Source organism: Salmo salar, chromosome ssa16 (genome assembly GCF_905237065.1).
Source record: "Salmo salar chromosome ssa16, Ssal_v3.1, whole genome shotgun sequence".
NCBI lineage: Eukaryota > Metazoa > Chordata > Actinopteri > Salmoniformes > Salmonidae > Salmo > Salmo salar.
Genome location: NC_059457.1, coordinates 11,905,638 through 11,931,328, shown reverse-complemented (window position 1 = coordinate 11,931,328; position 25,691 = coordinate 11,905,638). Strand labels below are relative to the sequence as shown.

Below are 25,691 nucleotides of genomic sequence, written 5' to 3'. Positions count from 1 at the left end.
CTAAAAGACCCTATAGGCTCAGCAGTAAGAGTGTGACAGTATTTGGTGTCTTCAAGACAGGACACACTGAAGACCTCTCCTGTATCTATCCTATCCCCCCACAGAAAGCCACCTGCTCTAACAGGGTGCAACATAAGGGCCCTCCCTCAGAAGCACTGAGAGATCACTGAGAGGCTGAGCCATGGCAGTAGACAGCAAAGCTCCTCCATTGGGCTCCTATGACAACACATGGCAGCTCCAGCCGTCCTGGGATTCATGAAGAACCTCTGCCCATTCAAAACAGTGAGCCGTTGGGGCAGAAAAGAGGGAAGCATGGAGAAACACAGTGCACCACCATCCAAGTCGCAGCTGGTGAGGAGGGGGCCATTGGGAAGTGTCCAACTGAAATTAAACCCATTGCGACAGTGTGGTGTGCTTTCCATGGAGTGACACCTTTCCAACAGGATGTACAGATACACACTTCCTGAAACTATTCATAGTGTCCATCTGTCTCTCTGGGTTGAATATTGGATCTAGAGAGTAAGTTACAATTCTACAGTACTTTTCAGGAAGACTACAGGACCCAAAGGCAACAATTAACCTTGAAATGTATGATTAGGGCAATTTATTCCACCAGCAAAACACAGGAAACGTGAATATGAAAAATACAAAAATAGGTATCACATTGTATTGTACTTAGCAAAATTGCACAAATCTAAGACTCCCCAAGCTATGTTTTATCACAACAAAAAGTACACTACCGGTCCAACATTTCAGAACACCTACTCATTCAAGGGGTTTTCTTTATTTTTACTAATTTCTATATTGTGGAATAATAGTGAAGACATCAAAACTATGAAATTACACATATGGAATCATGTAGTAACCAAAAAAGTGTTAACCTGTTTGGGCTAGGGGGCAGTATTGAGAATTTGGGAAAAAATATGTGCCCATTTTTAACTGCCTCCTACACCAACTCAGAAGCTAGAATATGCATATTATTGTTCAGGTTTGGATAGAAAACACTCTAAAGTTTCTAAAACTGTTTGAATGGTGTCTGTGAGTATAACAGAACTCCTATGGCAGGCAAAAACCTGACAAGGTTTCATGCAGGAAGTGGCCTGTTTGACAAGGAGTCGTGCGTCTTGCATCTGTTTATTGAAGAGTAAGGATCTTAGCTGTAACGTGACAATTCCCAGGGCTCCAATAGGCTCTCAGGACCCGGGAAAATCATGAAGGTTGACGAGGCAGCCTCAGGCTGAAACAGATTATCACCTTATCCAAGTGTCCCATTAGGTGACAATGGAATGAGGCGCGTGCGCGATTAGCCCCCGTGGAGTATTTTAATTCGGCTGTTTAGTTTATTGCAGATTCCCGGTCGGAATATTATCGCTTTTCTATGAGATAAATGGCATAAAAATTGGTTTTAAACAGCGGTTGACATGCTTCGAAGTACGGTAATGGAATATTTAGACATTTTTTGTCACGCCATGCGCCATGCGCGCGACCGTGGATTACCATTCGTATAGTGTCTAGAACGCACGAACAAAACGACGCTATTTGGATATAACTATGGATTATTTGGGACCAAACCTACATTTGTTATTGAAGTAGAAGTCCTGGGCGTGCATTCTGACGAAGAACAGGAAAGGTAACAACATTTTTCTTATAGGAAATGTTATTATGGTGAAGGCTAATCTTGCCGGGTGTCTAAATAGCTAGCCGTGATGGCTGGGCTATGTACTTAGAATATTGCAAAATGTGCTTCATCCGAAAAGCTATTTTAAAATCGGACATATCGAGTGCATAGAGGAGTAATGTATCTATAATTCTTAAAATAATTGTTATGCTTTTTGTGAACGTTTATCGTGAGTAATTTAGCAAACTGTTAGTAAATTCCCCGGAAGTTTGCGGGTATGCTTTTTCTGAACGTCACATGCTAATGTAAAAAGCTGTTTTTTGATATAAATATGAACTTGATTGAACAGACATGCATGTATTGTATAACATAATGTCCTAGGTGTGTCATCTGATGAAGATCATAAAAGGTTAGTGCTGCATTTAGCTGTGGTTTGGGTTTTGGTGACATTATATGCTAGCTTGAAAAATGGGTGTCTGATTATTTCTGGCTGGGCACTCTCCTGACATCATCTAATGTTTTGCTTTCGTTGTAAAGCCTTTGTGAAATCGGACAGTGTGGTTAGATAAACGAGAGTCTTGTCTTTAAATAGCTGTAAAATAGTCATATGTTTGAGAAATTGAAGTAATAGTATTTCAAACGATTCAAAAATCGCGCCACTGGATTAGACTGGCTGTTACGTAGGTGGGACGAATTCGTCCCGCCTAGCCCATAGAGGTTAAACAAATCAAAATATATTTTATATTTGAGATTCTTCAAATAGCCACCCTTTGCATTGATGACAGCTTTGCACACTTGGCATTCTCTCAACCAGCTTCATGAGATAGTCACCTGGAATGCATTTCAATTAACAGGTGTGCCTTGTTAAAAGTTCATTTGTGGAATTTCTTTCCTTCTTAATGTGTTTGAGCCAATCAGTTGTGTTGTGAGAAGGTATACAGAAGATAGCCCTATTTGGTAAAAGACCAAGTCCATATTATGGCAAGAACAGTGCAAAAAAGAAAGAGAAATGACAGTCCATCATTACTTTAAGACAAGAAGGGCAGTCAATACGGAAAATTTCAAGAACTTTTAAAGTTTCTTCAAGTGCAGTTGCAAAAACCATCAAGCAATATGATGAAACTAGCTCTCATGAAGACCGCCACAGGAATGGAAGACCCAGAGTTGCCTCTGCTGCTGAGAGTAAGTTCATTCAAGTTACCTGCCTCCCTACTCTTCTACATTTGCACACACAGTACATAGATCTTTCGTTTGTTTATGTGTAACTCTGTGTTGTTGTTTTTGTTGCACTGCTTTGCTTTATCTTGGTCAGGTCACAGTTGTAAATGAGAACTTGTTCTCAACTGGCCTACCTGGTTAAATAAAGGTGAAATAAAAATAAAGAAAAGAAAAGAAATTGCAACCCAAATAAATGCTTCACAGAGTTCAAGTAACAGACACATCTCAACTTCAACTGTTCAGAGGAGACTGTGTGAATCAGGCCTCCATGGTCAAATTTCTTCAAACAAACCACTACTAAAGGACATCAATAATAAGAAGAGACTTGCTTGGGCCAAGAAACACGAGCAATGGACATTAGACCAGTTGAAATTTGTCTTTGGTCTGGAGTCCAAATTTGAGAGACACGGTGAGACATGTGTGAGTCCCACCGTAAACATGGAGGAGGAGGTGGTATGGTGTGGGGGTGCTTTGCTGATGACACTGTTTGTGAGTTATTTAGAATTCAAGGCACACTTAACCAGCATGGCTACCAGAGCATTCTGCAGTGATACGCCATCCCATCTGATTTGGACTTAATGGGACTATAATTTGTTTTTCAACAGGACAATGATCCAACACACATCCAGGCTGTGTAAGGGCTATTTTACCAAGAAGGAGAGTGATGGAGTGTTGCATCAGATGACCTGGCATCCACGATCCCCTGACCGCAACCAAATTGAGATGGTTTGGGATGAGTTGGATCGCAGAGTAAAGGAAAAGCAGCCAACAAGTGCTCAGCATATGTGGAAACTCTGTTGGAAAAGCCTTCCAGTTGAAGCTGGTTGAGAGAATGCGAAAAGTGTGCAAAGCTGTCATCAAGGCAAAGGGTGGCTAATCTCAAATATAAAATATATTTTGATTTGTTTAACACTTTTTTGGTTACTACATGATTCCATATGTGTCATTTCATAGTTTTGATGTCTTCACTATTATTCTACAATGTAGAAAATTGTACAAATAAAGAAAAACCCTTGAATGGGTAGGTGTTCTAAAACTTTTGTCCGGTAGTGTATGTGAATGTCTGCAGAATCTGGTCATAAAATTTGATCTTCATCTAAGTCACAACAATAGACACACACAGTGTGCTTAAACTAATAACACACAAATGATTGTATTTTGTTGTCTATATTGAATACATCATTTAAACATTCATAGTGTAGGGTGGAAAAAGTATGTGAACCCCTGGGCTAACGACTTCTCCAAAAGCTAATTGGAGTCAGGAGTCAGCTAACCTGGAGTCCAATCACTGAGACGAGATTGGAGATATTGGTTAGAGCTGCTTTGCCCTATAAAAACACTCATAAAATTAGAGTTTGCTATTCACAAGAAGCATTGCCTGATGTGAACCATGCCTTGAACAAAAGAGATCTCAGGAGACCTAAGATTAATAATTGTTGACTTACATAAAGCAGGAAAGGGTTACAAAACTATCTCTAAAAGCCTTGATGTTCATCAGTCCACGCTAAGACAAATTGTCTATAAATGGAGAAAGTTCAGCACTGTTGCTACTCTCCCTAGGAGTGGCTGTCCTGCAAAGATGACTGCAAGAGCATGGCGCAGAATGCTCAATGAGGTTAAGAAGAATCCTAGAGTGTCAGCTAAAGACTTCTGGAAATCATGCTAACATCTCTGTTGATGAGACGAAACACTAAACAAGACTGGTGTTCATGGGAGGACACCACGGAAGAAGCCATTGCTGTCCAAGAAAACATTACTGCACGTCTGAAGTTTGCAAAAGTCCACCTGGATATTCCACAGAACTACTGCCAAAATATTCTGTGGACAGATGAAACTACAATAGAATTGTTTGGAAGGAACACACAACACTATGTGTGGAGAAAAAAAGTCACAGCACACCAACATCAAAACCTCATCCCAACTGTAAAATATGGTGGAGGGAGCATCATGGTTTGGGGCTGCTTTGCTGTTATTAGTTTAAGCAGACATTTTGTCTATTGTTGTGACCTAGATGCAGATCAGATACAATTTTATGACCAATTTATGCAGAAATCCAGGTATTTCCAAAGGGTTCACATACTTTTTCTTACCACTGTATGTCATCTCACTTGAAGACAAGGCCAATAAGAAAAGGGAATAATCAAGTATGGACAGAGTGCGTTCAGCATGCAGTGACAGCAGGGCTTGCAGATTTGAGCTCTAAGCTATATGAAAGTTCAGCTGATATTTCACTGTTTTGTTTGTCAAACACAACAGAATATGTCACCTATTTACCCTGAGTGGTACTGCACAGACACCTGCTAAGCATGGTCACACTGCAGCTCATGCATCTTCAGTCACAGCATAGCAACAACATTGCCTTTTAAAGATGGGGATGTGGGGAGAGGTCTAGCCGCAATAAAGAGATGCTCTGCTTTTTTGACACCACACTCAAAAAGCACGTTCTGCAGGCTCTAGTTTTGTCTAATCTTGATTATTGTCCAGTCGTGTGGTCCTGTGTGGCAAGGAAAGACCTAGTTAAAGTGCAGCTGGCCCAGAACAGAGCGGCACGTTTTGATCTTAATTGTAATCAGAGGGCTAATATAAATACTATGCATGCCAGTCTCTCTTGGCTAAGAGTTGAGGAGAGACTGACTGCATCACTTCTTCTTTTATTAAGAAACATTAATGTGTTGAAAATCCCAAATTGTTTGCATAGTCAACTTACACACAGCTCTGACACACACACTTATCCCACCAGATATGCCACCAGGGGTCTTTTCATAGTCCCCAAATCCAGAACAAATTCATGAAAACGTACAGTATTATATAGAGCCCTTACTGCATGGAACTTCCTTCCATCTCATATTGCTCAAATAAACAGCAAACCTGGTTTCAAAAAACAGATAAAGCAACACCTCGCGGCACAACGCCTCTCCCCTATTTGACCTAGATAGTTTGTGTGTATGCATTAATATGTAGGCTACGTGTGCCTTTTAAAAAAAAATGTATGTAGTTCTGTCCTTGAGCTGTTCTTGTCTAATGATGTTCTGTATTATGTCATTCTGTATTATGTTTCATGTTTTGTGTGTACCCCAGGAAGAGTAGTTGCTGCTTTTGCAACAGCTAATGGGGATCCTAATAAAATACCAAATACCAAAATACCAAAAGGCTGTTTTTCCATCTGAGTCAATGGAATTGTATTCACAGTAATTCAATAGTACTGTTACTAGTGGTCATTCAATATTACTAATCAGTAGAAGCAAAGCAAACAACCTAGGCTACTGTATTTGCATGCACACACAAAAAAATCGGAAGCTAGTGCCACTGTCTCCCAGGTAAGACATTACCATAAATGACGATCTGAAGATAGATATTTTTGTGTTCCATTTCACACTGGAAAGAAAACGCACACCAATTATTCTCATGATAGGAGCAAGGTATTAAGTTATGGCAGTAAACCCTACAGCACACTAACTCATAGAAATGCCAACCTAAAGTCAAATCAGAGCCTGAGTTTTGCACAGCTTATGATTAAGGAGAGTATTAAACGTTTTTCCAAAGTTGAAAAAAAGCCAATGATGTGGTGTTGTGACAGTGCTGCACACACGCTGCTTAAAGACAGCTGTAAAAAAAAAGACTCAGCTGCAGAATAAACTAAGTGCCATATTCTGTTTGATCTCTTGTTGGAGCCCAGGCCCTGTGTGTGTGACCCATATTGCAGTGATCACACTCCTGGGTCCTGGGAGAATATGATGGACATACTCTGGCACTTCAGTTATCACACACGTTAAAGCCACAGTCTGCAATATATGCTACTGCCTGCAATATTTCCCAAACAATTAATGATTGATTAAAGTGGCCATTGATTTCATAGACTTGAAATCACTGGCCACTTTAAAAATGGAACACCAGTCACTTTAATAATGTTTACACATTTTGCATTACTCATCTCATGTGTATATACTCTATTCTATTCTACTGTATTTTAGTCTATGCCGCTCCGACATTGCTCGTCCAAATATTCATATATGCTTAATTCCATTCCTTTACTTTAGATTTGTGTGTATTGTGGGCATTGTTGTGAAATTGTTAGTCATTACTTGTTAGATATTACTGCTCTATTGGTGCTAGAAACACAAGCATTTCACTACACCCGCAATAACATCTGCTAAACATGTGTATATGACCAATAAAATGTGATTTGATCGGATACGGTGCCTTCAGAAAGTATTCATACCCCTTGACTTATTACACATTTTGTTGTGTTACAGCCTGAATTCAAAATGGATTCAATATTTTTTTTTCTCATCCATCTACACACAATCCCTCAAAATGACAAAGTGAAAACATGTTTTTAGAAATTTAAAGCCGTGAGTCTTTCTGGGTAAGTCTCTAAGAGCTTTCCACACCTGGATTATGCAACATTTGCCCATTATTCTTTCAAAAATTCTTAAATCTGTGTCAATTTGGTTGTTGATCATCGCTACACAACTATTTTCAGGTCTTGCTATATATTTTCAAGTAGATTTACTGTAAATCAAAACTGTAACTCGGCCACTCAGGAACATTCACTGTCTTCTTGGTAAGTAACCACTGTAGATTTGGCTTTGTGTTTTTAGGTTATTGTCCTACTGAAAGGTGAATTAATCTCCCAGTGTCTGGTGGAAAGCAGACTGAACCAGGTTTTCTTCTAGGATTTAGACTGTGCTTAGCTCCATTCCGTTTCGTTTTTATCCTGAAAAACTCCCCATGTCCTTAACGACTGACTACAAGCATACCCATAATATAATGCAGTCACCACTATGCTTGAAAATAAAATATGGAGAATGGTACTCAGTAATGTGTTGTATTGGATTTACCCCAAACATAACACTTTATGTTCAGGACACACAGTTCATTTAAATGTTTTGCAGTATTACTTTAGTTCCTTGTTGCAAACAGGATGCATGTTTTGGAACATTTTTATTCTGTACAGGCTTCCTTCTTTTCCCTCTGTCAATTAGGTTAGTATTGTGGAGTAACTACAATGTTGTTGATCCATTCTCAGCTTTCTCCTATCACAGTCATTAAACTCTGTAACTGTTTTAAAGTCACCATTGGCCTCATGGTTAAATCCCTGAGCGGTATCTTTCCCCCCCGACAACTGAGTTAGGAAGGATGCCTGTATTTTTGCAGTGACTGAGTGTATTGATACACCATTCAAAGTGAAATGAATAACATTAATAACTTCACCATGCTCAAAGGGATATTCAATGTCTGCTTTTTTATTTTTACCCATCTACCGATAGGTGCCCAACCTTGCGAGGCATTGAAAATTGTGTTTAGGCCAGTGACAAAAAAATCTAAATTGAATCAATTTCAAATTCAGGCTGTGACAAAAATACCCATTGATTCTTGAAGAATATAAGTTATACGTTATAGCTTAGTACAACTGTATTATCATTACACAAGATCGCAAAAACACAACTAATAAGCCTACTTGCAAAACTTTCAACCACAAACTAAAATGATTTGGTGTTAAAGAACCTGGAAATTGATTTCAATGGAGGAATAAACAAGGAAACTAGCACATTGGACACACATGAAGAATGCTTTCCAAACGTGATAAACAAAACTAGGTTGTGATCTCAATGATGCAGATGGATAGCAGCTCATCTGTGTAGGCATTACTTGGTCCCATGTGACTAGACAAGACAATCATGTGACCATTTCCGGCTCGGGGTATGTCAAGGCAGTCTAGCAAAAACAGAGTGAGGGCGAGACATTCTGAGCCACGACAATTTTAAAATTGGTCACGTAAGGACATACTGAGAGAGTGGAAATGATGCAGTTGACAATCTGGCCATGTGGTGATGAGGCAGGCAGCAATGAAGAATCCACTAAGTGAGTTGCACTGAGGAGAGAGGCTCTTTTGACTTTTTCCACTGCATGCCTTTGATTTGGAGGGGAAAGACACTGCTGGGAGAGCCCTAGTCTAGCACTGTAGCTCGTGAAAAGCAACACAGAAAGGGACACAGCAAACAGCATTACAGTACATCGCCCTAATCTACCTTGGCAAACAAACATATCCTGATCCTGCCACACTGGCTTTCTACAACAAACCTGATGGCTTGCGGGACAGTGATAATGAATGGCGACAATGATGGATGGAGCGTGGATTTCAGCAGGCCTTGTTCGTTTTGTATTCTAAGTCTGGTTCAGTCTGGCTCTGCAGCCTTCTCCTTTGGTTAGCATCACAGCAGCCAGGGACTGAAATATTGAGAGCTTTCTAAGCTCCTGCAAGGGAGAGCATGTGAGATTCCTTCACCTCAGTGCATCCTAAGAAACACATGCTTCAAGCTTCAAGTCCCAGGGATGCAGCAGGCAATCACAACCCTATTAAAAGTGGATGAGTGTCTTGCTCCTCCAGTACCACCCTGCAAAAGAGCAGCAAGAATTTATTTTCTCATATCTGAGGAGTCGAAACCGACCTCAGGGTACCAGAAGTAAGACATAGACACTGGGAAAGTTAGTTTCACTCTGCATTAGTTCTTGTTGAATTGTTCTTTGTAGCCTACTGATCCTCAGACAGACAATATCATGTCCACGTGAGTAAGTCTCACTCATAAATATAAGACCAACTCTAAAGACAATCCACTTAATTTCCAAATACTATCAGAAGCAACGTATGGCCTTTAGTCAAAACAAGATACTGACATGATTGGTCGTCATTACAGCGAGTGTAAGGCAAATACATTACTGATTATACAAAAATAAAACCTTCTCATAAAAAAAAATATAGAATTTATACAATTCAATACAACATGCCTGTTTTAAAACTGACTTGCTTACATTAGCCTTCTATAACACCAATTTGTATATTAAGAATATTTTTTTCAGTCCGGATATTTTTTTTTTAAAGGTGTTAAGAACATTTCTTCTCTCAAATTCAGATAGCGTGTGATGAATTCACAGTTATTTCACTACAGTATGATCAACTGTCAGAACTGGCACTGAGGGTAGAGCGAAATTAGGACTGTCAGTCACCTGAACTGTTGTAGCTAAGTGACAAATGCACGCACACGCGCGCACGCGCACACACACACACGCGCGCACACACACACACACACACACACACACACACACACACACACACACACACACACACACACACACACACACACACACACACACACACACACACACACACACACAGTACACTGGCAGGCATGTACACAAACCATATTTTTGATTATGAATTCATATTGACTGAAGTGGCCGAACACAGACAGTAAATCATAAAAAGCCCCTAGCAACAGCCTATCCCAGAGAAGCAGAAGCACTTCAATTGATAAGACTTTTAACATGAAAGTATGCATTGATTTTTCATAACAAATGCCAAAACTGCTGCAGGACCACGTGACGCCACTTGTCCAATGAGGAACCACTAGCCATGCTTTGCCCTTTCTTGTCCCCTACCGTGGCTCAGTACATAATAATATAAGCCTTCTATCCAAAGCGACTTACAGTCATGCGTGCATACATTTTACATACGGGTGGTCCCAGGAATCGAACCCACTAACCTGGCGTTACAAGCGCCATGCTCTACCAACTGCGCTACAAAGAAGCCAGATTCATAACCTACTGTAGCGGGAGACTTGCAGGTACATATGGTGTGAGCACAGAAGAGATTTCATCATTGTTTCTGGGAATCAGAAGCATTAACCTGACAGAGGCCACCACATGATCCCCTGACTTTCCAACCCCTCTTAGGAAACACATTTGTTAAATGACTCTGATTCCATTGCATATAGTATTCATTAGAAGGTCAGGACTCAGTTGGCTGTCCTTTCCCGTTACATAATAGACACAGTCAAACAATACCCAGTGAGAAGCATCTTTGCAGGTCTCCGCCAGTTGAGGATACAGCAAGTGGGTTCTAAACGGACGCTAAAGTCGTAGGGAAGAATATTTCTAAGATTCCAAAGTCATTGGGGTTGTGCCAACCAGGTTTCATTCACTTTACCTTCAGGGTATACAGCACAAATTTTTTTACATGCAAATTCCAAATACCTTTACACCCCTATTTTTAAGCTGTGCCAAATAACTACACAGAGCTTCTGTATGGCCGTGCTGAAATGAATCAAAGCCGTTATTTTTCTGTTCCTGTTTCAGTTTCTTTGAGTTTGAGGCCAGCCAGACAGCTCTTCTCTTTGTGTTTCTCTCTTTAGTCAGTACTGAAGCCTGCCAGGCCAACACAAAGTGAAGACTGCTGCTACATAGCAGGCAGCATCTATTAAGGCCGTCACACAGCTGTCACTGTGAGCGATGACGAGAGGGCGCTCTAATACATTGTGAGTTCAGAAATGCTCAAGGAGAGGGAGGCATAAATCCATTCTTCATTCAATCTTGAGGGACTTGATGAAAATGTTCATGCAAGTCAAGAGCATTCACTGGCCGTGATTTTTAATGTAAAAATCTGTTACCCAATGTGTTGGTTTTGGGGTCAACGCTATTCCCCAAGGAAAGAAATGACAAAACACTGTGTCTATGAATATGGACAATCTCTGGGGACGTCTAAGCTTGTCAGATACAGATTACATGTCGCTCAGATAGAATTAGAGCTTTTAAATAGGGGACACAGTAGCTGGACTTATAGCTGCTATGCAGACTCCAAAATACAGACATTTGGAAAACACACATATACACACACAGTATAATATACTAACATGTATTTATGTAATAACATGTATTACCCACGAATACATTATATTGTGCATATAGAATTCAATCTTCTGCATCAAGGTTTACCCTTCATTACAACAACAAAAACACAAACTGTGTTTCGAACATACTCTCATGTTCAGAACACGATATCGAATTCCCCATAGATCGGGAAATAAGTACTATACCTAATTGGGATTAGAAATCAAATTAGCCAACAAGCTCATCCCAACCACATGATTTGTAGAGGCTTGTCATGCATAATGTATTTAATGTACAAGGGAAATATCTATTTAAGATCTGACACAGTGAGAGGGGCTCTAGCAATGCATAATTAACTTTCACAGCACAGGCAATCACCCTAATGAAGCAAAGCAGAGTGCATGGGGCAAGGTGCTGTACAGGCCATGTTTGAGGCTGATCTATTAAAAAGACTAGGTATCCAAGCAACCCAACTATTAATCCAAATCGGGGGCATCTTATTATGGGGTTGAATAAGGCCAGTGTTTCCCAATTGATCAGTGTTATTGATGAAGACAGATTCATTATTATTGGGAATGCATTGCCTTGCGACCAGCAGCAGCTGTCATTATATACTCTGCAATAAATACACTGGCTTTTCATTGGATTACCACCACTAAACCAGTGGTGGGTTACTGGTCGTTTCAGCAGCCTACTCCAGGACCAGTGTGCTGCCCATTTTTCCACACCAATAATGATACAGCAGCAAGACATGACCACAGCATGGACAGCCTGGTTAAAGAAATGTGAAAGGTCTAGTTGTGTGTAATGGTAGAACAACACTGGGAAGAAAATGGAGCACAAAATACAGTGTTTTGTTGTGAAGAAAGGCTTATAGGCCAAGGCATGCACTGTACTGTATCGCCAAAATGGCTGTTGATGCTGTTGAGCAGTGTGAAATCCTATCTTCCGTAATTTACACAAAGAAGCATTTTGTTTGCACGTACCATTCGAATCACACAGCATTTAAAATCATTTTAAATCAATCTTAAACTATTGTCTAAAAGCAGACACAAATTGGAGTGTGTACTGGTTAGTCAGGTGCTATAGGGCAGGCTATGTATTTCCCTGTCAGAAAAAAAAAAGCATTAGACAGATCAGTTCCCATGGCAACAAGGCACAGTGGGCTCCATGTTGACTCAAAGGAACAGCTCACCGCCCCCTCCCTCAGGAAATACAGAAAAAACACCTCATTCTCAAAATGGTACGTGGATCTAGCCCTCCCTGGATCACAGCCAAACGTCAAATTCCAAATTCAAATATTGTTTTATGAATGGAGGAATAGGGGGTATATTATGGCAATCTGAGAGGACTTGAAAGTGTATAGGTCAGGCCCATGGCTAATTCACGAGCTGTTTTTCCTACTTGAAGGAACAATGAGATGAAAACTACTACCCATGGTTAAATTATAAACTAATAAACACCAGGTCCAAATCAGAGAGGAAAAGAAAAAACTAAACCTAATTTAGCCTAGTGGATTGTTTTTGCTTCTTGTGAAAGCATTATAAATAATGAGTATGAACGTTTCACGAGTTGTTTTTTTTTTCTTCTATATTGTGAATAACCTCCACAAATGTTGCCAACACTGTCGATCAAGTAAGTTAGTATGGATATTATAAAAGCGCGCGTCTGCGGCGCGCACACGTTGCAGTATTGACTGCACACAGGCATGCCACCCCAGGCACAAAGGCCACTCCAGCGGCTATTTTACTCATTCGAAAGACAGTGTCTGGGAGGCTGCATTATAGAAAATCAACATTCATATTGATTTAGGGACGTTCAATAGCTTGAATGTGTCTGCGACAGATAACACGGCTAGTGGGACATTTAGATAATGCAAAAAATAGGCGCAATGTCATCATTTACTCACAATAAACCACTACTTCCCAAATTGTTTGAATATAAAAAAATGTATGTGGATTTGTAAAGTGCCCTCCACATAGGCTACATTTCAAGTGGCGCTTTTTTTGTCTTCTAAAATCTAGATTGTTGTAATAAATCGCAATTTCCTACATCGACAAAAATAACTAGAAGGTGGCTACTTTCTCCACGGTCATTATCCCCGTGTGTGAGCTGACAGTCATAATATAGGGACAGGGTACGAAGAGTTCCACCAACCTGAGGAGCAACCAATTTGGGGTACGGCTCTATAATAAAACAGCCCAACATCGCCATGAAGACCAATTAGTTTGTCCTACCAAAATCAAGAAAAATATTACTCGAACAGGTTGTCATCAACCAAATAAGTCTTACCATCAGCAGCTAGGACCGACGGCATTAAAAGCAAAACCATTCCAACGGATAAAATACATTTAGTCCACATTCGATCCAGCCCCAGTGTTTTTCCGTTTTTCTGGAAACATAAGGTGGATCCCATCCCCATACCTATCCATTCAATCGAACCAAGCGCGCGAGCATTGTTTATTCCGCTGGCGATCAAATCGAGGCTGTTATACGCATGTTTTGAAGCCATTTGTTTATCCTTGATACATCTAACAGTCTTAATCTTGTAAAATACATTTGATCAATCCTTCACTGCGGACAATGAGAGGTTCTGCGTAAGCCCGTCTCTCCCCGAGGTTGACACAAACGGCAGCATTGACACTTGTGTGTAATGCGTCTGTAGGGCACACTCCATGCACCACGTCGACCTGACAGCGCGTAATAAGCTATTATCTGCGAAAAATGTAAGATGCACTCATATCCATAGTAGTGAATTCATTCATTCTGACGAAACAAACGTTTCCCATTGAAAAAACGAACTGATAAATCATACTACACCGTCAGAATATTTACTTTCAAACCCGTCATTTCACGCCAGTGACGCTAGCACTGACTGCTAAAAATATTTGGCATTCTCAGTGAGACGACCGCTTGGGGGTATAGATGGCAAACCAAACTAATAAGTAATCAATACTAAACCAACTGGAAAACGCTAATTCTATCATTTGCATGAATTAAAATTGGGCTTCAAAAGGACAGGCTGTCACCAGGGGCCAGCCAGGGCGGGCCAATGGCATCGCATACATAAGTGATGAGACATTTGAGATCTGGGTTGTGAACAGCATTGCATAAGCTACATGTCATTTAAAAGATGGCCTGGTTTCAAAATGACAGCTTATATTAACATGTCCTCTGCTATTATTTAGAACACTCCAGGCATCAGCTGAGGAACATTGTGTCATGTAAATCATAGTGATGTAGCCTGCCCTATACATGGTCAATGCAATCAAAATACAGGTAGTGCTTTTCTGCTCTGCTTGCACAGGGTGGTGCTATTGGCTTCGACCTGTTTCATCTACTGTATTGTGCTGCATCTGAAATTGGACATAAACTGTAAAATACAAGTTAGCAAATACCTTATGCAAAACTGGAGAAACAGTGACAAACAAGATGGCTGAAGCAATATCATTTTTTTTTTTATTCAAAGTGAATCTTGACAATAGTACACCAATTCTTAATTTGACACTCGCCAATATTCACCAGGAAAACCCGCTTTTTGTGACAAAGTACATAAGGCTTGGTCACATTGAAATCACTGAGAACTAGAGAGAAATACGACCGCAAACTGGAAAACACATTACATCCAAAATAATAAATTGTCCCAGTCCTCATAATGTATATATATTGCACAGTGCATTTGCTACATGGCAAACTAGTGTAGCATAAAATCAAAAGCAAACAAAAATCATAAAGCCACAAAAACTACACATTAAACCAGTAACAGTTCCAATTCCACAATTAAGTCTATATGCTGTGTTGTTTAGATACGGTATATTATCCTATAAATTGAAGTGAAATACAACTTGTGCTAACAGGTGAAATTACTGCAAAAAAGATCGAAAGCAATCAAACAAAGTGGTAAGGATTGGAAGGTTAATACAGTAGAATACTGGACAATACAAAAGACCCTGAATGAATCACATAGGAAGTCATAAAACAATACAGTTGCAGTATATGTGACAACTTTGGACCTAATATTTACGTGGGATGTTAAAGCAAATACCAACAAGTGATTCATCAAAACTAAGGCTGCTATATGGATGTTTATCATATACACAGAATAGAATTCTCTGTAGCCGTCAAAAACTAAAACAAACAAAAAACATTTTGTCAAGTCTGCAAACCAACATGTTCAACTCCACATATACATTCACATTGTATGTAAAGCTTTGCATTTGTGCATGTCCAATAAGAGATCAACTGCGTCTTGGGTGAAGAGTGTAAAAAATATTCCCTGACTAAGAATAACATTGTATTTTTATATTCTGTAGAAAAGCTTTATGGATTCAGACCATATGGTTAAGGTTGCGCATTGGGGTCGAGTGATCTGAAGATAGAAGCCAGCACCCATAAGAGCTTCTCAGAGAGAAGAATGCATTGTATTTGTCAGCTCTACTATACTGTACACGAGTCCAAAAGCAGAATGCTTTCTCACTTGATGGCAAACATGTAAAACATATTTGGATTTGGAGACAGGCTGCAGAAGTCCTGATAAAACACGAGGCTGCTTAATTCTAACATCCGGCCGCTTGGATGTGTAATACTCTATTCTGTTGAGGAGCATCCACGTCTGACTCTACTGCCACCCCTCTGCAGGAGAGGGGACTGCCTAGGGGTCAGGGAGTTATCGACCAACAGTTATTCTCTGGACCACAAATCTGAAAAGGCACTAGGTTGTAGACAGTCAGAATGAGAAAAATGCATCGTTGTGGGGCTAGTGAGTAAACACATTTAAACAATCTCTCAGTCCACAATGTAATGAAAGACTACAAAAGGAGTAGCAAGATTTGAAAGCGAAAAAGATCAGTCATCATTTGACAATCCCCCTTGTTTGGATTAAAGAAATATCCCACCCATATGCCTCAGTCAATCAACTATGAATAGGTCAGCATAATCTGTAGAAAATATGTCGCAATCAACTTTAGATACAAAAAGTGGGTTTAGAACATTTTCTTAGGCTTAAAATAAATGGCTAGGAAAAAATCATATAGTCAAAGTCCACAGAGCACAGCAATTTCATGAAAACTGTGTGGGATTTTGCCTTATACTGAACCTGATGAGCATATTGAGAGTTCAATTCATTTGAACAAGTGCTTACTGATGCATTTCATAACAAATAGTACGTGTGTGAAGGCCTCTCTGTAGCCCAATGTTTAGATAAGGACCAAATAGATGTGTTGCAGTAAATATATCTGCATGTTAATATAGATCTGTCAATCAATGATAATGTGAGTAAAATGTAGGCTTTTGAGCGTGTTAACAGAACAATAACTAAAATCAACACAAAATCGTCAACACATCAATTACTGTATGCAATGATGAACCCAACCTATAATTAATAAGATAAAATACTGATGCTCTAGGCACACACAAAAGAAACAGAAAACCCCCCCCACTAAATTCCATTACTTGCAATACAGTAGATACAATCGCACTTCAAAACTCAAAGCAAATATACAGAGGCACTAACAAGTCTTAATGCCATTAAGTATACTCTATACTAAAATAAAATCCACCTCTATTATATGGTCATTAAAACTATACAAAAGTAAGAACGCAGAGTAAGAACTAAGTTAATCATTTTGATGTGGCAATCAGTACATAGCTAGCAGCTTATCTAGGATACATTCAATACATAATATCATACAACTTGCTGAAAATAAAACCTCAAACCTTTTTAAAATATATTTAATCTCGATGACTCCAGAATACTTGAGGTCAACGGAAAAAGAAAGTAGCTACCTTGCTTATGATATGAATTAGTCTTTGGTGCTGAAAGAGCATTTTCATTTGAAAGTAAAGAAAGACAAAAACCTAATGCTCATGCAAGCAATTAAAAACAAAATTCACACAAAATATATTTCCTCCCTGACGGAATGTAGAAAATAAGCACTAAGCAGTTGACGACGACAAATCTTTAAATGGAACAATGAAAGCAAATTGCACTCAACCAATACACCTTGTCAAGCACTACATAGTCCAGCAATTATACTGTAGGTTGATAGATGGGTATATCAAACACTGTATAGGTGTTCTGAAGATAATGAGATCATATTGTACTAAGAACCAACCAACTATTTGCATGTTTGTCGATAGTCAATGTTATGCCTCACATCAGTATTAATCTAAGAAAAAGGCTGTAAAAAACCATAACACCGCAAACCAGCGCCTAATATCTAGATTGTACTGCAGTTTCAAAAAATAATGTTAGTAATTAAGTACTAAGTGACTAGAAATTGATTATCAAATATTAAAATCATTCAAATTGTGTTTTATGTACATTAGTTCATTTGGGAAAAGTCCAAACCAAATAAACATTTGCCACAGCAAAGCATGCTGGCGTCCTCTGGTAAAAGAAGCTCAACTACTCAAATATACAATGAGGCCAAATAAGCATGACTTATTTGATTATCTGATAAGCATATCAGAGTAAAAATAATCTTCAAGTGCTGCAGTCCAGTACATTTATTTTATATATATATATATATACACACACACGCGCGATAAGTAACATTAACAACCTCATATTTAAGGCACTAGTAGGTGTGGGAACAAGTTACGATGCAGCAAGTCTCACAGTACACATAGAAAGAGTGACATCTAAGCATCTGTCAACGACTCGACTAAGTTATTTTGACCATGCGACGTCATGCAGCGTGTGGAACAACCTTTTCAGACCACTGACGGTACACACTGAAAACACAGAGGACATTAGCAAACAACACAGTAACACCTTTACACCACAATGAACCAACAAACGAACGGAGACAAACTTCTGCTGTCCTAGCACTGGAGACTGGGATGGCTTAACGAGTGATGTGATTAGCACACGTGCTAGATAGAAGGCAATATAGAAAAACAGGAAAAGGGGGGGGGTTGAGAAAATGACCTCTAACCCCTCCATTTGACCCATTTCATAGAGAGAACCATTCGATCCAAATGACAAAGCAGAGCAAATGTGCAAAAACACATTAAGTGAGAATTACTTAATCATTCACTGATTCATTCATTCTTTTTTCATTATGTTATTTTTTTTTTTTTAAAGCTAACGGTTTCAATTCTATTATCATCACCATCAACCAACATGATTTGTAAAAGTCAGAGGATTCTATATCTGTCATAACTTGAGAGATGACAGATGAAGGCGTTGGTTGTAGTTGTCATTGCTGGCTGCCTCTGCTGGCCCATGGCCCTGGGTGGCTGGTTCTCAGATGTAAGGGTACTGGTTGAGTTTGGTGGGGCTGAGGGGAAAACCTGTATAGGCGGGCGAGGCGATGTAGGAGTGTGGTGGAAAGAGGGGCTTGTACTGGCCCTGGTGGTGGATGGTGGGCGAGGGCAGCAGCCGGTGGTTGATGCCCATGGTCACCTGGTGGACAATGCCGTAGGTGGGCTGCAGGACGGGCCGCTGGGCGCAGGGCGAGGCCAGAAGGTGGGCGACGGGCGCTGAGGGAGGGTAGGAGAGTAGGGCGGCCTGGGGGTGGTGTCCCGAGTTGTGGGTGGGGCTGCTGTGGGGGAGGGTGAAAGCGTGGCCGTGCACCGTGGGAGGGATGTAAGCGTGCGGCCGCCGGTGCTGCCCATAGTTTCCGTTCCACTCCTTGTTGCAGGAGCCGTAATGCTGGACCTGAGGGTGGGCAGAGGAGAGGGAGAAACCGTTGGACACTACTAGAAACTAAGTCGTTCTAGATAAGAGCACCTGCTAAATGACTAAAGTTTTAAAATGTAAACAAAGTAAAATGATGCAGGTAGAATTAGATTTGAATGACAAAACCTGGAAGAGACCAGTAATAAGGGGGGACTGACCTGGCCAAAGCCCAGGGGCTGCTGCTGGAATGCGGTCATCTTCTGTTGCTGCCGGGGATGGAGAGGTGTGGAGTGGTGGTTCAGTCGTCCGGGGGCGCAACGCCCTTTGGACTGGCACGAGATTTCGAAGACTGCAAGAGAAACCAGAAAAGGGCTCGGTAAGACTAACAGATAAAATAAGTATTTTAATATGACAGGGTAAAACAACACCAATAAGGACCCAGTGGAAACGAGAGCATGCCTTGCTGAAATAAACACATAGAGAGAAACTTCGGCAGACAGAAATAGAATTGCTCCTCCTTGCTAGTGGTAATGAAGCCCGTTAGTAAGAGTATTCATCTCGGTTTCATCCGCATGGCCCACTAGAGAGGATCTCTATTTGGCACCAGGTCTGAGGCTTCCGATCAGCAGATGGCACATGGATTCGATTTCAGGGCTAAGGGCAGCAGGTAGCTTAGCAGTTAAAGAGTAGGGCCGGTAAACAACAGGTCGCCGGTTCAAATACACAAGCCGACAAGTTGAAAAAAATAAAATAAATCTGTCGATTTGCCCCTGTAGCGTCCGCACGGTTTAACCTACAGAATATTATGACCACTCTATGGAAAGGGGAGACTCATGGACACAAGTGCAATGGGACTCGTCTGAAGGTAACTGGTACCAGTTTACAAAAATGTATGGAAGTACGAAGGTAGTTTTGTGCCTACCCCAAAAAAGGGGTTAAATGTGCAGAAAAAAAATATACTGAACAAAAATCTAAGCGCAACAAGTGTTGGTCCCATTTTTCATTAACTGAAATAAAAGATCCAAGAAACTTTCCATATGCACCAAAAGCTTATTTCTCTCAAATTTTGTGCACAAAGTTGTGTACATCCCTGTTAGTGAGCATTTCTCCTTTGCCAAGATAATCCATCCACCTGACAGGTGTGGCATATTAACATTTTTACATTTTAGTCATTTAGCAGACGCTCTTATCCAGAGCGACTTACAGTAGTGAATGCATACTTTTGTTAATTTCTCTACCATAAGCCGCCTCCAACGTTGTTTTAGAAGGTGGAATTTGGCAGTACATTCCACCGGCCTCACAACCGCAGACCACATGTAACCATGCCAGCCCAGGTCCTCCACATCTGGCTTCTTCACCTTCACCTGAGGAGGGGGAGGTGTGGTGCTGAGGAGTATTTCTGTCTGTAATAAAGCCCTTGTGTGGAAAAACTCATTCTGAATGGTTGGGCCTGGCTCCCAAGTGGGTGGGCCTATGCCCTCCCAGACCTGCCAATGGTTGCGCCCCTGCCCAGTCATGTGAAATCCATAGATTAGGGCCTAATGAATTCATTTCAATTGACTGATTTCCTTCTATGAACTGTAACTCCATACATTTTTGAAATTGCATGTTGCGTTTATATTTTTGTTCAGTATATACAGCACATTCGGAAAGTACTCAGACCCCTTCACTTTTTGTTATGTTACAGCCTTACTCCAAATTTATTAAATACCACCCCCCCTCGATCTACACACAGTGCCCCATAATGACAAAGTGAAAACAGGAAGACATTTTAGCAAATGTATAAAACAAAATATTAATTAGTTACATATATATTTCAGACCCTTTGCTATGAGACTGGAAATTAAGCTCCAGTACATCCTGTTTCCATCGATCATCCTTGAGATGTTTCTGAAACCTGATTGGAGTCCATCTGTGGTAAATTACATTTATTGGACATTATTTGGAAAGGCACACACCTGTTTATATAAGGACCCACAGTTGGCAGTGCATGTCAGAGCAAAAACCAAGCCATGAGGTCAAAGGAATTGTCCGTAGAGCTCCGAGACAGAATTGTGTCGAGGCACAGATCTGGGGAAGGGTACCAAAACATTTTGCAGCATTGAAAGTCCAAGAACACACGGACCTCCATCATTCTTAAATGGAAGTTTGGAACCACCAACACTCTTCCTAGAGCTGGCCACCCGGCCAAACTAAGCAATCGGAGGAGAAGGGCCTTGGTCAGGGAGGTGACCAAGAACCTGATGGTCACTCTGACAGAGCTCCAGAGTTCCTCTGTGGAGATGGGAGAACCTTCCGGAAGGTTCTCCCATCTCTGCAGCACTCCACCAATCAGGGCTTTATGGTAGAGCGGCCAGACGGAGCGGCCAGACTCCTCAGTAAAAGGCACATGACAGCCCGCTTGGAGTTTGCCAAAAGGCACCTAAAGACTCAGACCATGAGAAACATGATCATCTGGTCTGATGAAACCAAGATTGAACTCTTTGGCCTGAATGCCAAGTGTCACATCTGGAGAAAACCTGGCACAATCCCTACGGTGAAGCATGGTGGGAGAATCACACTGTTGGGATGTTTTCAGCGGCAGGGACCAGGAGACTAGTCAAGATCCTTGATGAAGTTCTGAGCGCTCTAGAGCAGGTTCTCAGACTGGGGCGAAGGTACACCTTCCAACAGGACAACGACTCTAAGCACCCAGCAAAAACAACACGAGTGGCTTCGGAACAAGTCTCAATGTCCTTGAGTGGCCCAGCCAGAGCCCGGACTTGAACCCAACCGAACATCTCTGGAGACCTGAAAATAGCTGTGCAGCGACACTCCCCATCCAACCTGAGAGGATCTGCAGAGAACAATGCGAGAAACTCCACAAATACAGGTGTGCCAAGCTTGTAGCATATACCCAAGAACACTTGAGGCTGTAATCACTGCCAAAGGTGATTAAAGTAGTGAGTAAAGGATCTGAATACTTACATTAAAAAAACGATATTTCAGTATTATTTTTTGTACATTTGCAACAATTTCTAAAAACCTGTTTTTGCTTTGTCATTATGGGGTAGTGTGTGTAGATTGATTTTTAAATCAACTTTAAAATAAGGCTGTAACGTAACAACGTGGAAAAAGGGGTCTGATTACTTTCCAAACGCAGTGTGTATGTGTGTGTTATATATAAATAAATATATATTTTTAGTTTAAAAAAAATATCTCCTCGATTTAGGACACTTCAAAACCTTGTTTCTTATGATACGTTTTTTGACTGTCCTTTTTGGCATTTCTGAATGTGTTAGTCAATGTGTTTCTACGGGCTTTAGTAGTAAAGGCAAAAAACTAAATTTAAATCAAATAATGTTTTATATATATTTATTTGATACCTAAAAAGTGTCCTAAAATTCTAAATCCTATAACAAAAAAAATCCATTGTACGCTGACAGTCCTTTGCTCTGTGTAAAGGCAGGGCTGTGACGGTCATGGCATTTTGGATTACTTATTGGTCAGCCAAATGACCGCGGTCATTCTCCTCCGCTCCTGACTGAATGTGCTGGTTTATGCTGCAGGGTGGTGCCTAGACAACCAAAGACTTGCTTACATGTTAAAGCAAAGAGCAACAACTTTTCATCACGTTATAAAGTCCACGTTACCGCAAAAACAAATTTAACCCCACAAATCCCAGCCATCCTCTCTTCAGTCAGCTGTTTCCTGCATTTCTACACTGTTCTCCATAGAGCCGAGAGAAATCTTTGAGGTTTTAAAGCAAATTTTCTGCAATGCCATGAATTTTGCCATGCGGTGTTCTTTCGCTCAAACATAACAAAATAAATACTGCAAAAATTGACTGTTTTCTGAATGTTCTATTCTCCGATTGCCTAGCTTTCATTTTGGTGATTGTTAGTTCTCAAAGATTATATGATTACAAAATATATAAGTCCATTATCTTTGACTTATCCCCCCCCCCAAAAAACATGTATTTACTTTATACTGCTTGGACGTAGGTGGCAGAAAAACTCCTGCCATTATGCGCTGTATATGAATATTCAAGAACATCTGACAGTGCAGATGGATGGTTTGAGGTTGATCATGTCTGGATTGTGGCATTAGCAGTGTCTTAAGATTGCAATTAAGGCTGACTCCAATTAGTCGACTGGTCCCTTGTTTGGTCGTTAGGCTGTTGGTCAACCAAGATTGTATATTTGTTACTGCTCGACTAAAACAGTACCAGTCAAAAGTTTGGACACACCTACTCACAAGGTTTTTTCTGTATTTTTAGTATTTTCTACATTGTAGAATACTAGTGAAGACATCAAAACGATGAAAAAGTTGTTATATGTATGTTATATTTTAGATTCTTGAAAGTAGCCACCCTTTGCCTTGATGACAGCTTTGCATTCTCTCAATCAGCTTCACCTGGAATTCTTTCCCAACAGTCTTGAAGGAGTTCCCACATATGCTAAGCACTTGTTGGCTGCTTTTCCTTCAGTCTACGGTCCAACTCATCCCAAACCATCTCAATTGGATTGAGATCGGGTGATTGTGGAGGTCAGGTCATATAATGCAGCACTCCACCACTCTCCTTCTTGGTCAAATATCCCTTACACAGCCTGGAGGTGTGTTGGGTCATTGTCCTGTTGAAAAACAAATGATAGTCCCACTAAGCCCAAACCAGATGGGATGGTGCATCGCTGCAGAATGCTGTGATAGCCATGCTGGTTAAGTGTGCCTTGAATTCTAAACAAATCACCAACAGTGTCACCAGCAAAGCACCCCAAAACCATCACACCTCCTCCATGCGTCACGGTGGGACGCACACATGCAGAGATCATCCGTTCACCTACTCTGCATCTCACAAAGATACAGCGCTTGGAACCAAAAATATCAAATTTGGACACATCAGACCAAAAGGAAAGATTTCCACCGTTCTAATGTACATTAAATCGTGTTTCTTGGCCGAAGCAAGTCTCCTCTTCTTATCGGTGTCCTTTAGTAGTGGTTTCTTTGCAGCAATTCGACCATGAAGGCCTGATTCACACAGTCTCCTCTGAACAGTTGATGTTGAGATGTGTCTGTTACTTGAACTCTGAAGCATTTATTTGGGCTACAATTTCTTAGGCTGGTAATTCTAATGAACTTATCCCCTGCAGCAGTGGAAACTCTGGGTTTTCCTTTCCTGTGGTGGTCCTCATGAGCCAGTTTCATCATAGTGCTTGATGGTTTTTGCAACTGCACTTGAAGAAACTTTCAAAGTTCTTGAAATTTTCCAGATTGACTGACCTTCATGTCTTAAAGCAATGATGGACTGTTGTTTGTCTTTGCTTATTTGTGCTGTTCTTTCCATAATATGGACTTGGTATTTTACCAAATAGTGCTATCTTCTGTATACCACCCCTACCATGTCACAACACAACTAATTGGCTCAAACGCATTGAGGACAGAAATTCCACAAATTAACTTTTAACAGTTCAGAGATGAGTTCTAACCAGGCCTTTGCATTACACAAAACTGAAACAAAAGATTAATGTATAGGCCTATTCTTACTGTTAATACGGAAACAATTTTGACGTGAAATTCTCCGAATAGAAACTGACCCGTTCTGGCTGTGTGCTGGTCCATGTTGTTGTTGTTCTGCACCACCCTCATAGGGGGCACCACCATGGTTCTCACTGGGAGCTTGCTGGGCTCGTTCTCAGGGTCCATGCCACGCGTTGTCATATCCAGGGACTGATGGTTGTGGTTGCCTAGGTAGCGGCTCTCCAGGTAGGGGCTGTGGCTCTGGCTGGAGTCCGAGGCGGGGGAACCGTCTACCGTCTCGCAGCCGCTCCCATGACCATCGTCCTCAGACATGCTGAAAACAGACAAACACAATCAATAACAGAATAACTAACAGAACAACTAAATTCCCAGGCTTGCTACTTATGATCAAGACTTTGGCCCCTCAGGCAAGTTATCAAAAGTTGTGCAGTTTAGCAGTACCTGTTGGGCCTCTTGCAGGGGGACGGGCTGGACTGCACCGAGGCAGAGGAGCTGGTGCTGAGGGTGCTGTCTGGGCTGCTGAGGGAGCACACCCTCTCCATGTTCAGAGAGCCCTTACAAGCCTCACAGTCAGAGCCGCCTTTGCACCTGCAGGAAGAATCCTCCTCCCCATCCGTGTCACTGCTGATACTGATTACGCTGAGGGTGGGGCTGGGTAGGTCATCGATGACCACAGACTCTCGTTGCTGGTGGGACATATCTATCCGCTCGTCCTCCACTGCCTTACAGCAGCTCACTTCTTCATGTCTTTCCTGCTGAACCTCCACAGGCCTCTCCCGATGGGACGAATCGCCTCCTCCTGTGTTACTAAGACGGTCTGACATCTTTGGAGATCGGCACATTGAGATTTGGATGTCCCTGTTGTTGTGTGAGTAGTTCATGCACCTAATAGGTAGTAGAGTAAAAGTTGTTTATCCGTACATTGACTATTGTTTATGTAAGAACAATATGACTATGATTTAGTAGTACACTCACTAAAAGGGAAAATTCACTCAAAACTATATATTTATAATTTTTTTATTAGTCCATTATAGTCCCAAAACAGTC

General features: G+C 40.9%; 2 protein-coding genes across 6 annotated transcripts in view; both read right to left on the bottom strand.

The window, feature by feature from the left end:
- The window catches only part of LOC106573227 (UPF0606 protein KIAA1549L), a 43,687-nt gene extending 29,246 nt beyond the window's left edge, over positions 1-14,441 (bottom strand). For 2 of the 5 annotated variants that reach the window (XM_045696940.1, XM_045696941.1), the window contains exon 1: positions 13,796-14,438. In XM_045696940.1, coding sequence (XP_045552896.1) covers positions 13,796-14,015 — 220 coding nt within the window. In that variant the 5' untranslated portion in view covers positions 14,016-14,438. Of the gene's footprint in view, positions 1-13,795 lie in introns of all 5 variants that reach the window. The other 3 variants (XM_014148067.2, XM_045696942.1, XM_014148066.2) reach the window with 3 other exon arrangements.
- Positions 14,442-14,940: 499 nt separating this feature from the next.
- LOC106573228 (homeodomain-interacting protein kinase 3) overlaps positions 14,941-25,691 on the bottom strand; it is a gene marked incomplete at its 5' end in the record, with an annotated part of 52,089 nt that continues 41,338 nt past the window's right edge. The window contains 4 exons of the mRNA XM_014148069.2: positions 14,941-19,166; positions 19,346-19,476; positions 24,701-24,957; positions 25,086-25,529. Of these exons, the coding sequence (XP_014003544.2) occupies positions 18,753-19,166; positions 19,346-19,476; positions 24,701-24,957; positions 25,086-25,529 (1,246 nt within the window). The remainder of the gene's footprint in view (positions 19,167-19,345; positions 19,477-24,700; positions 24,958-25,085; positions 25,530-25,691) is intronic.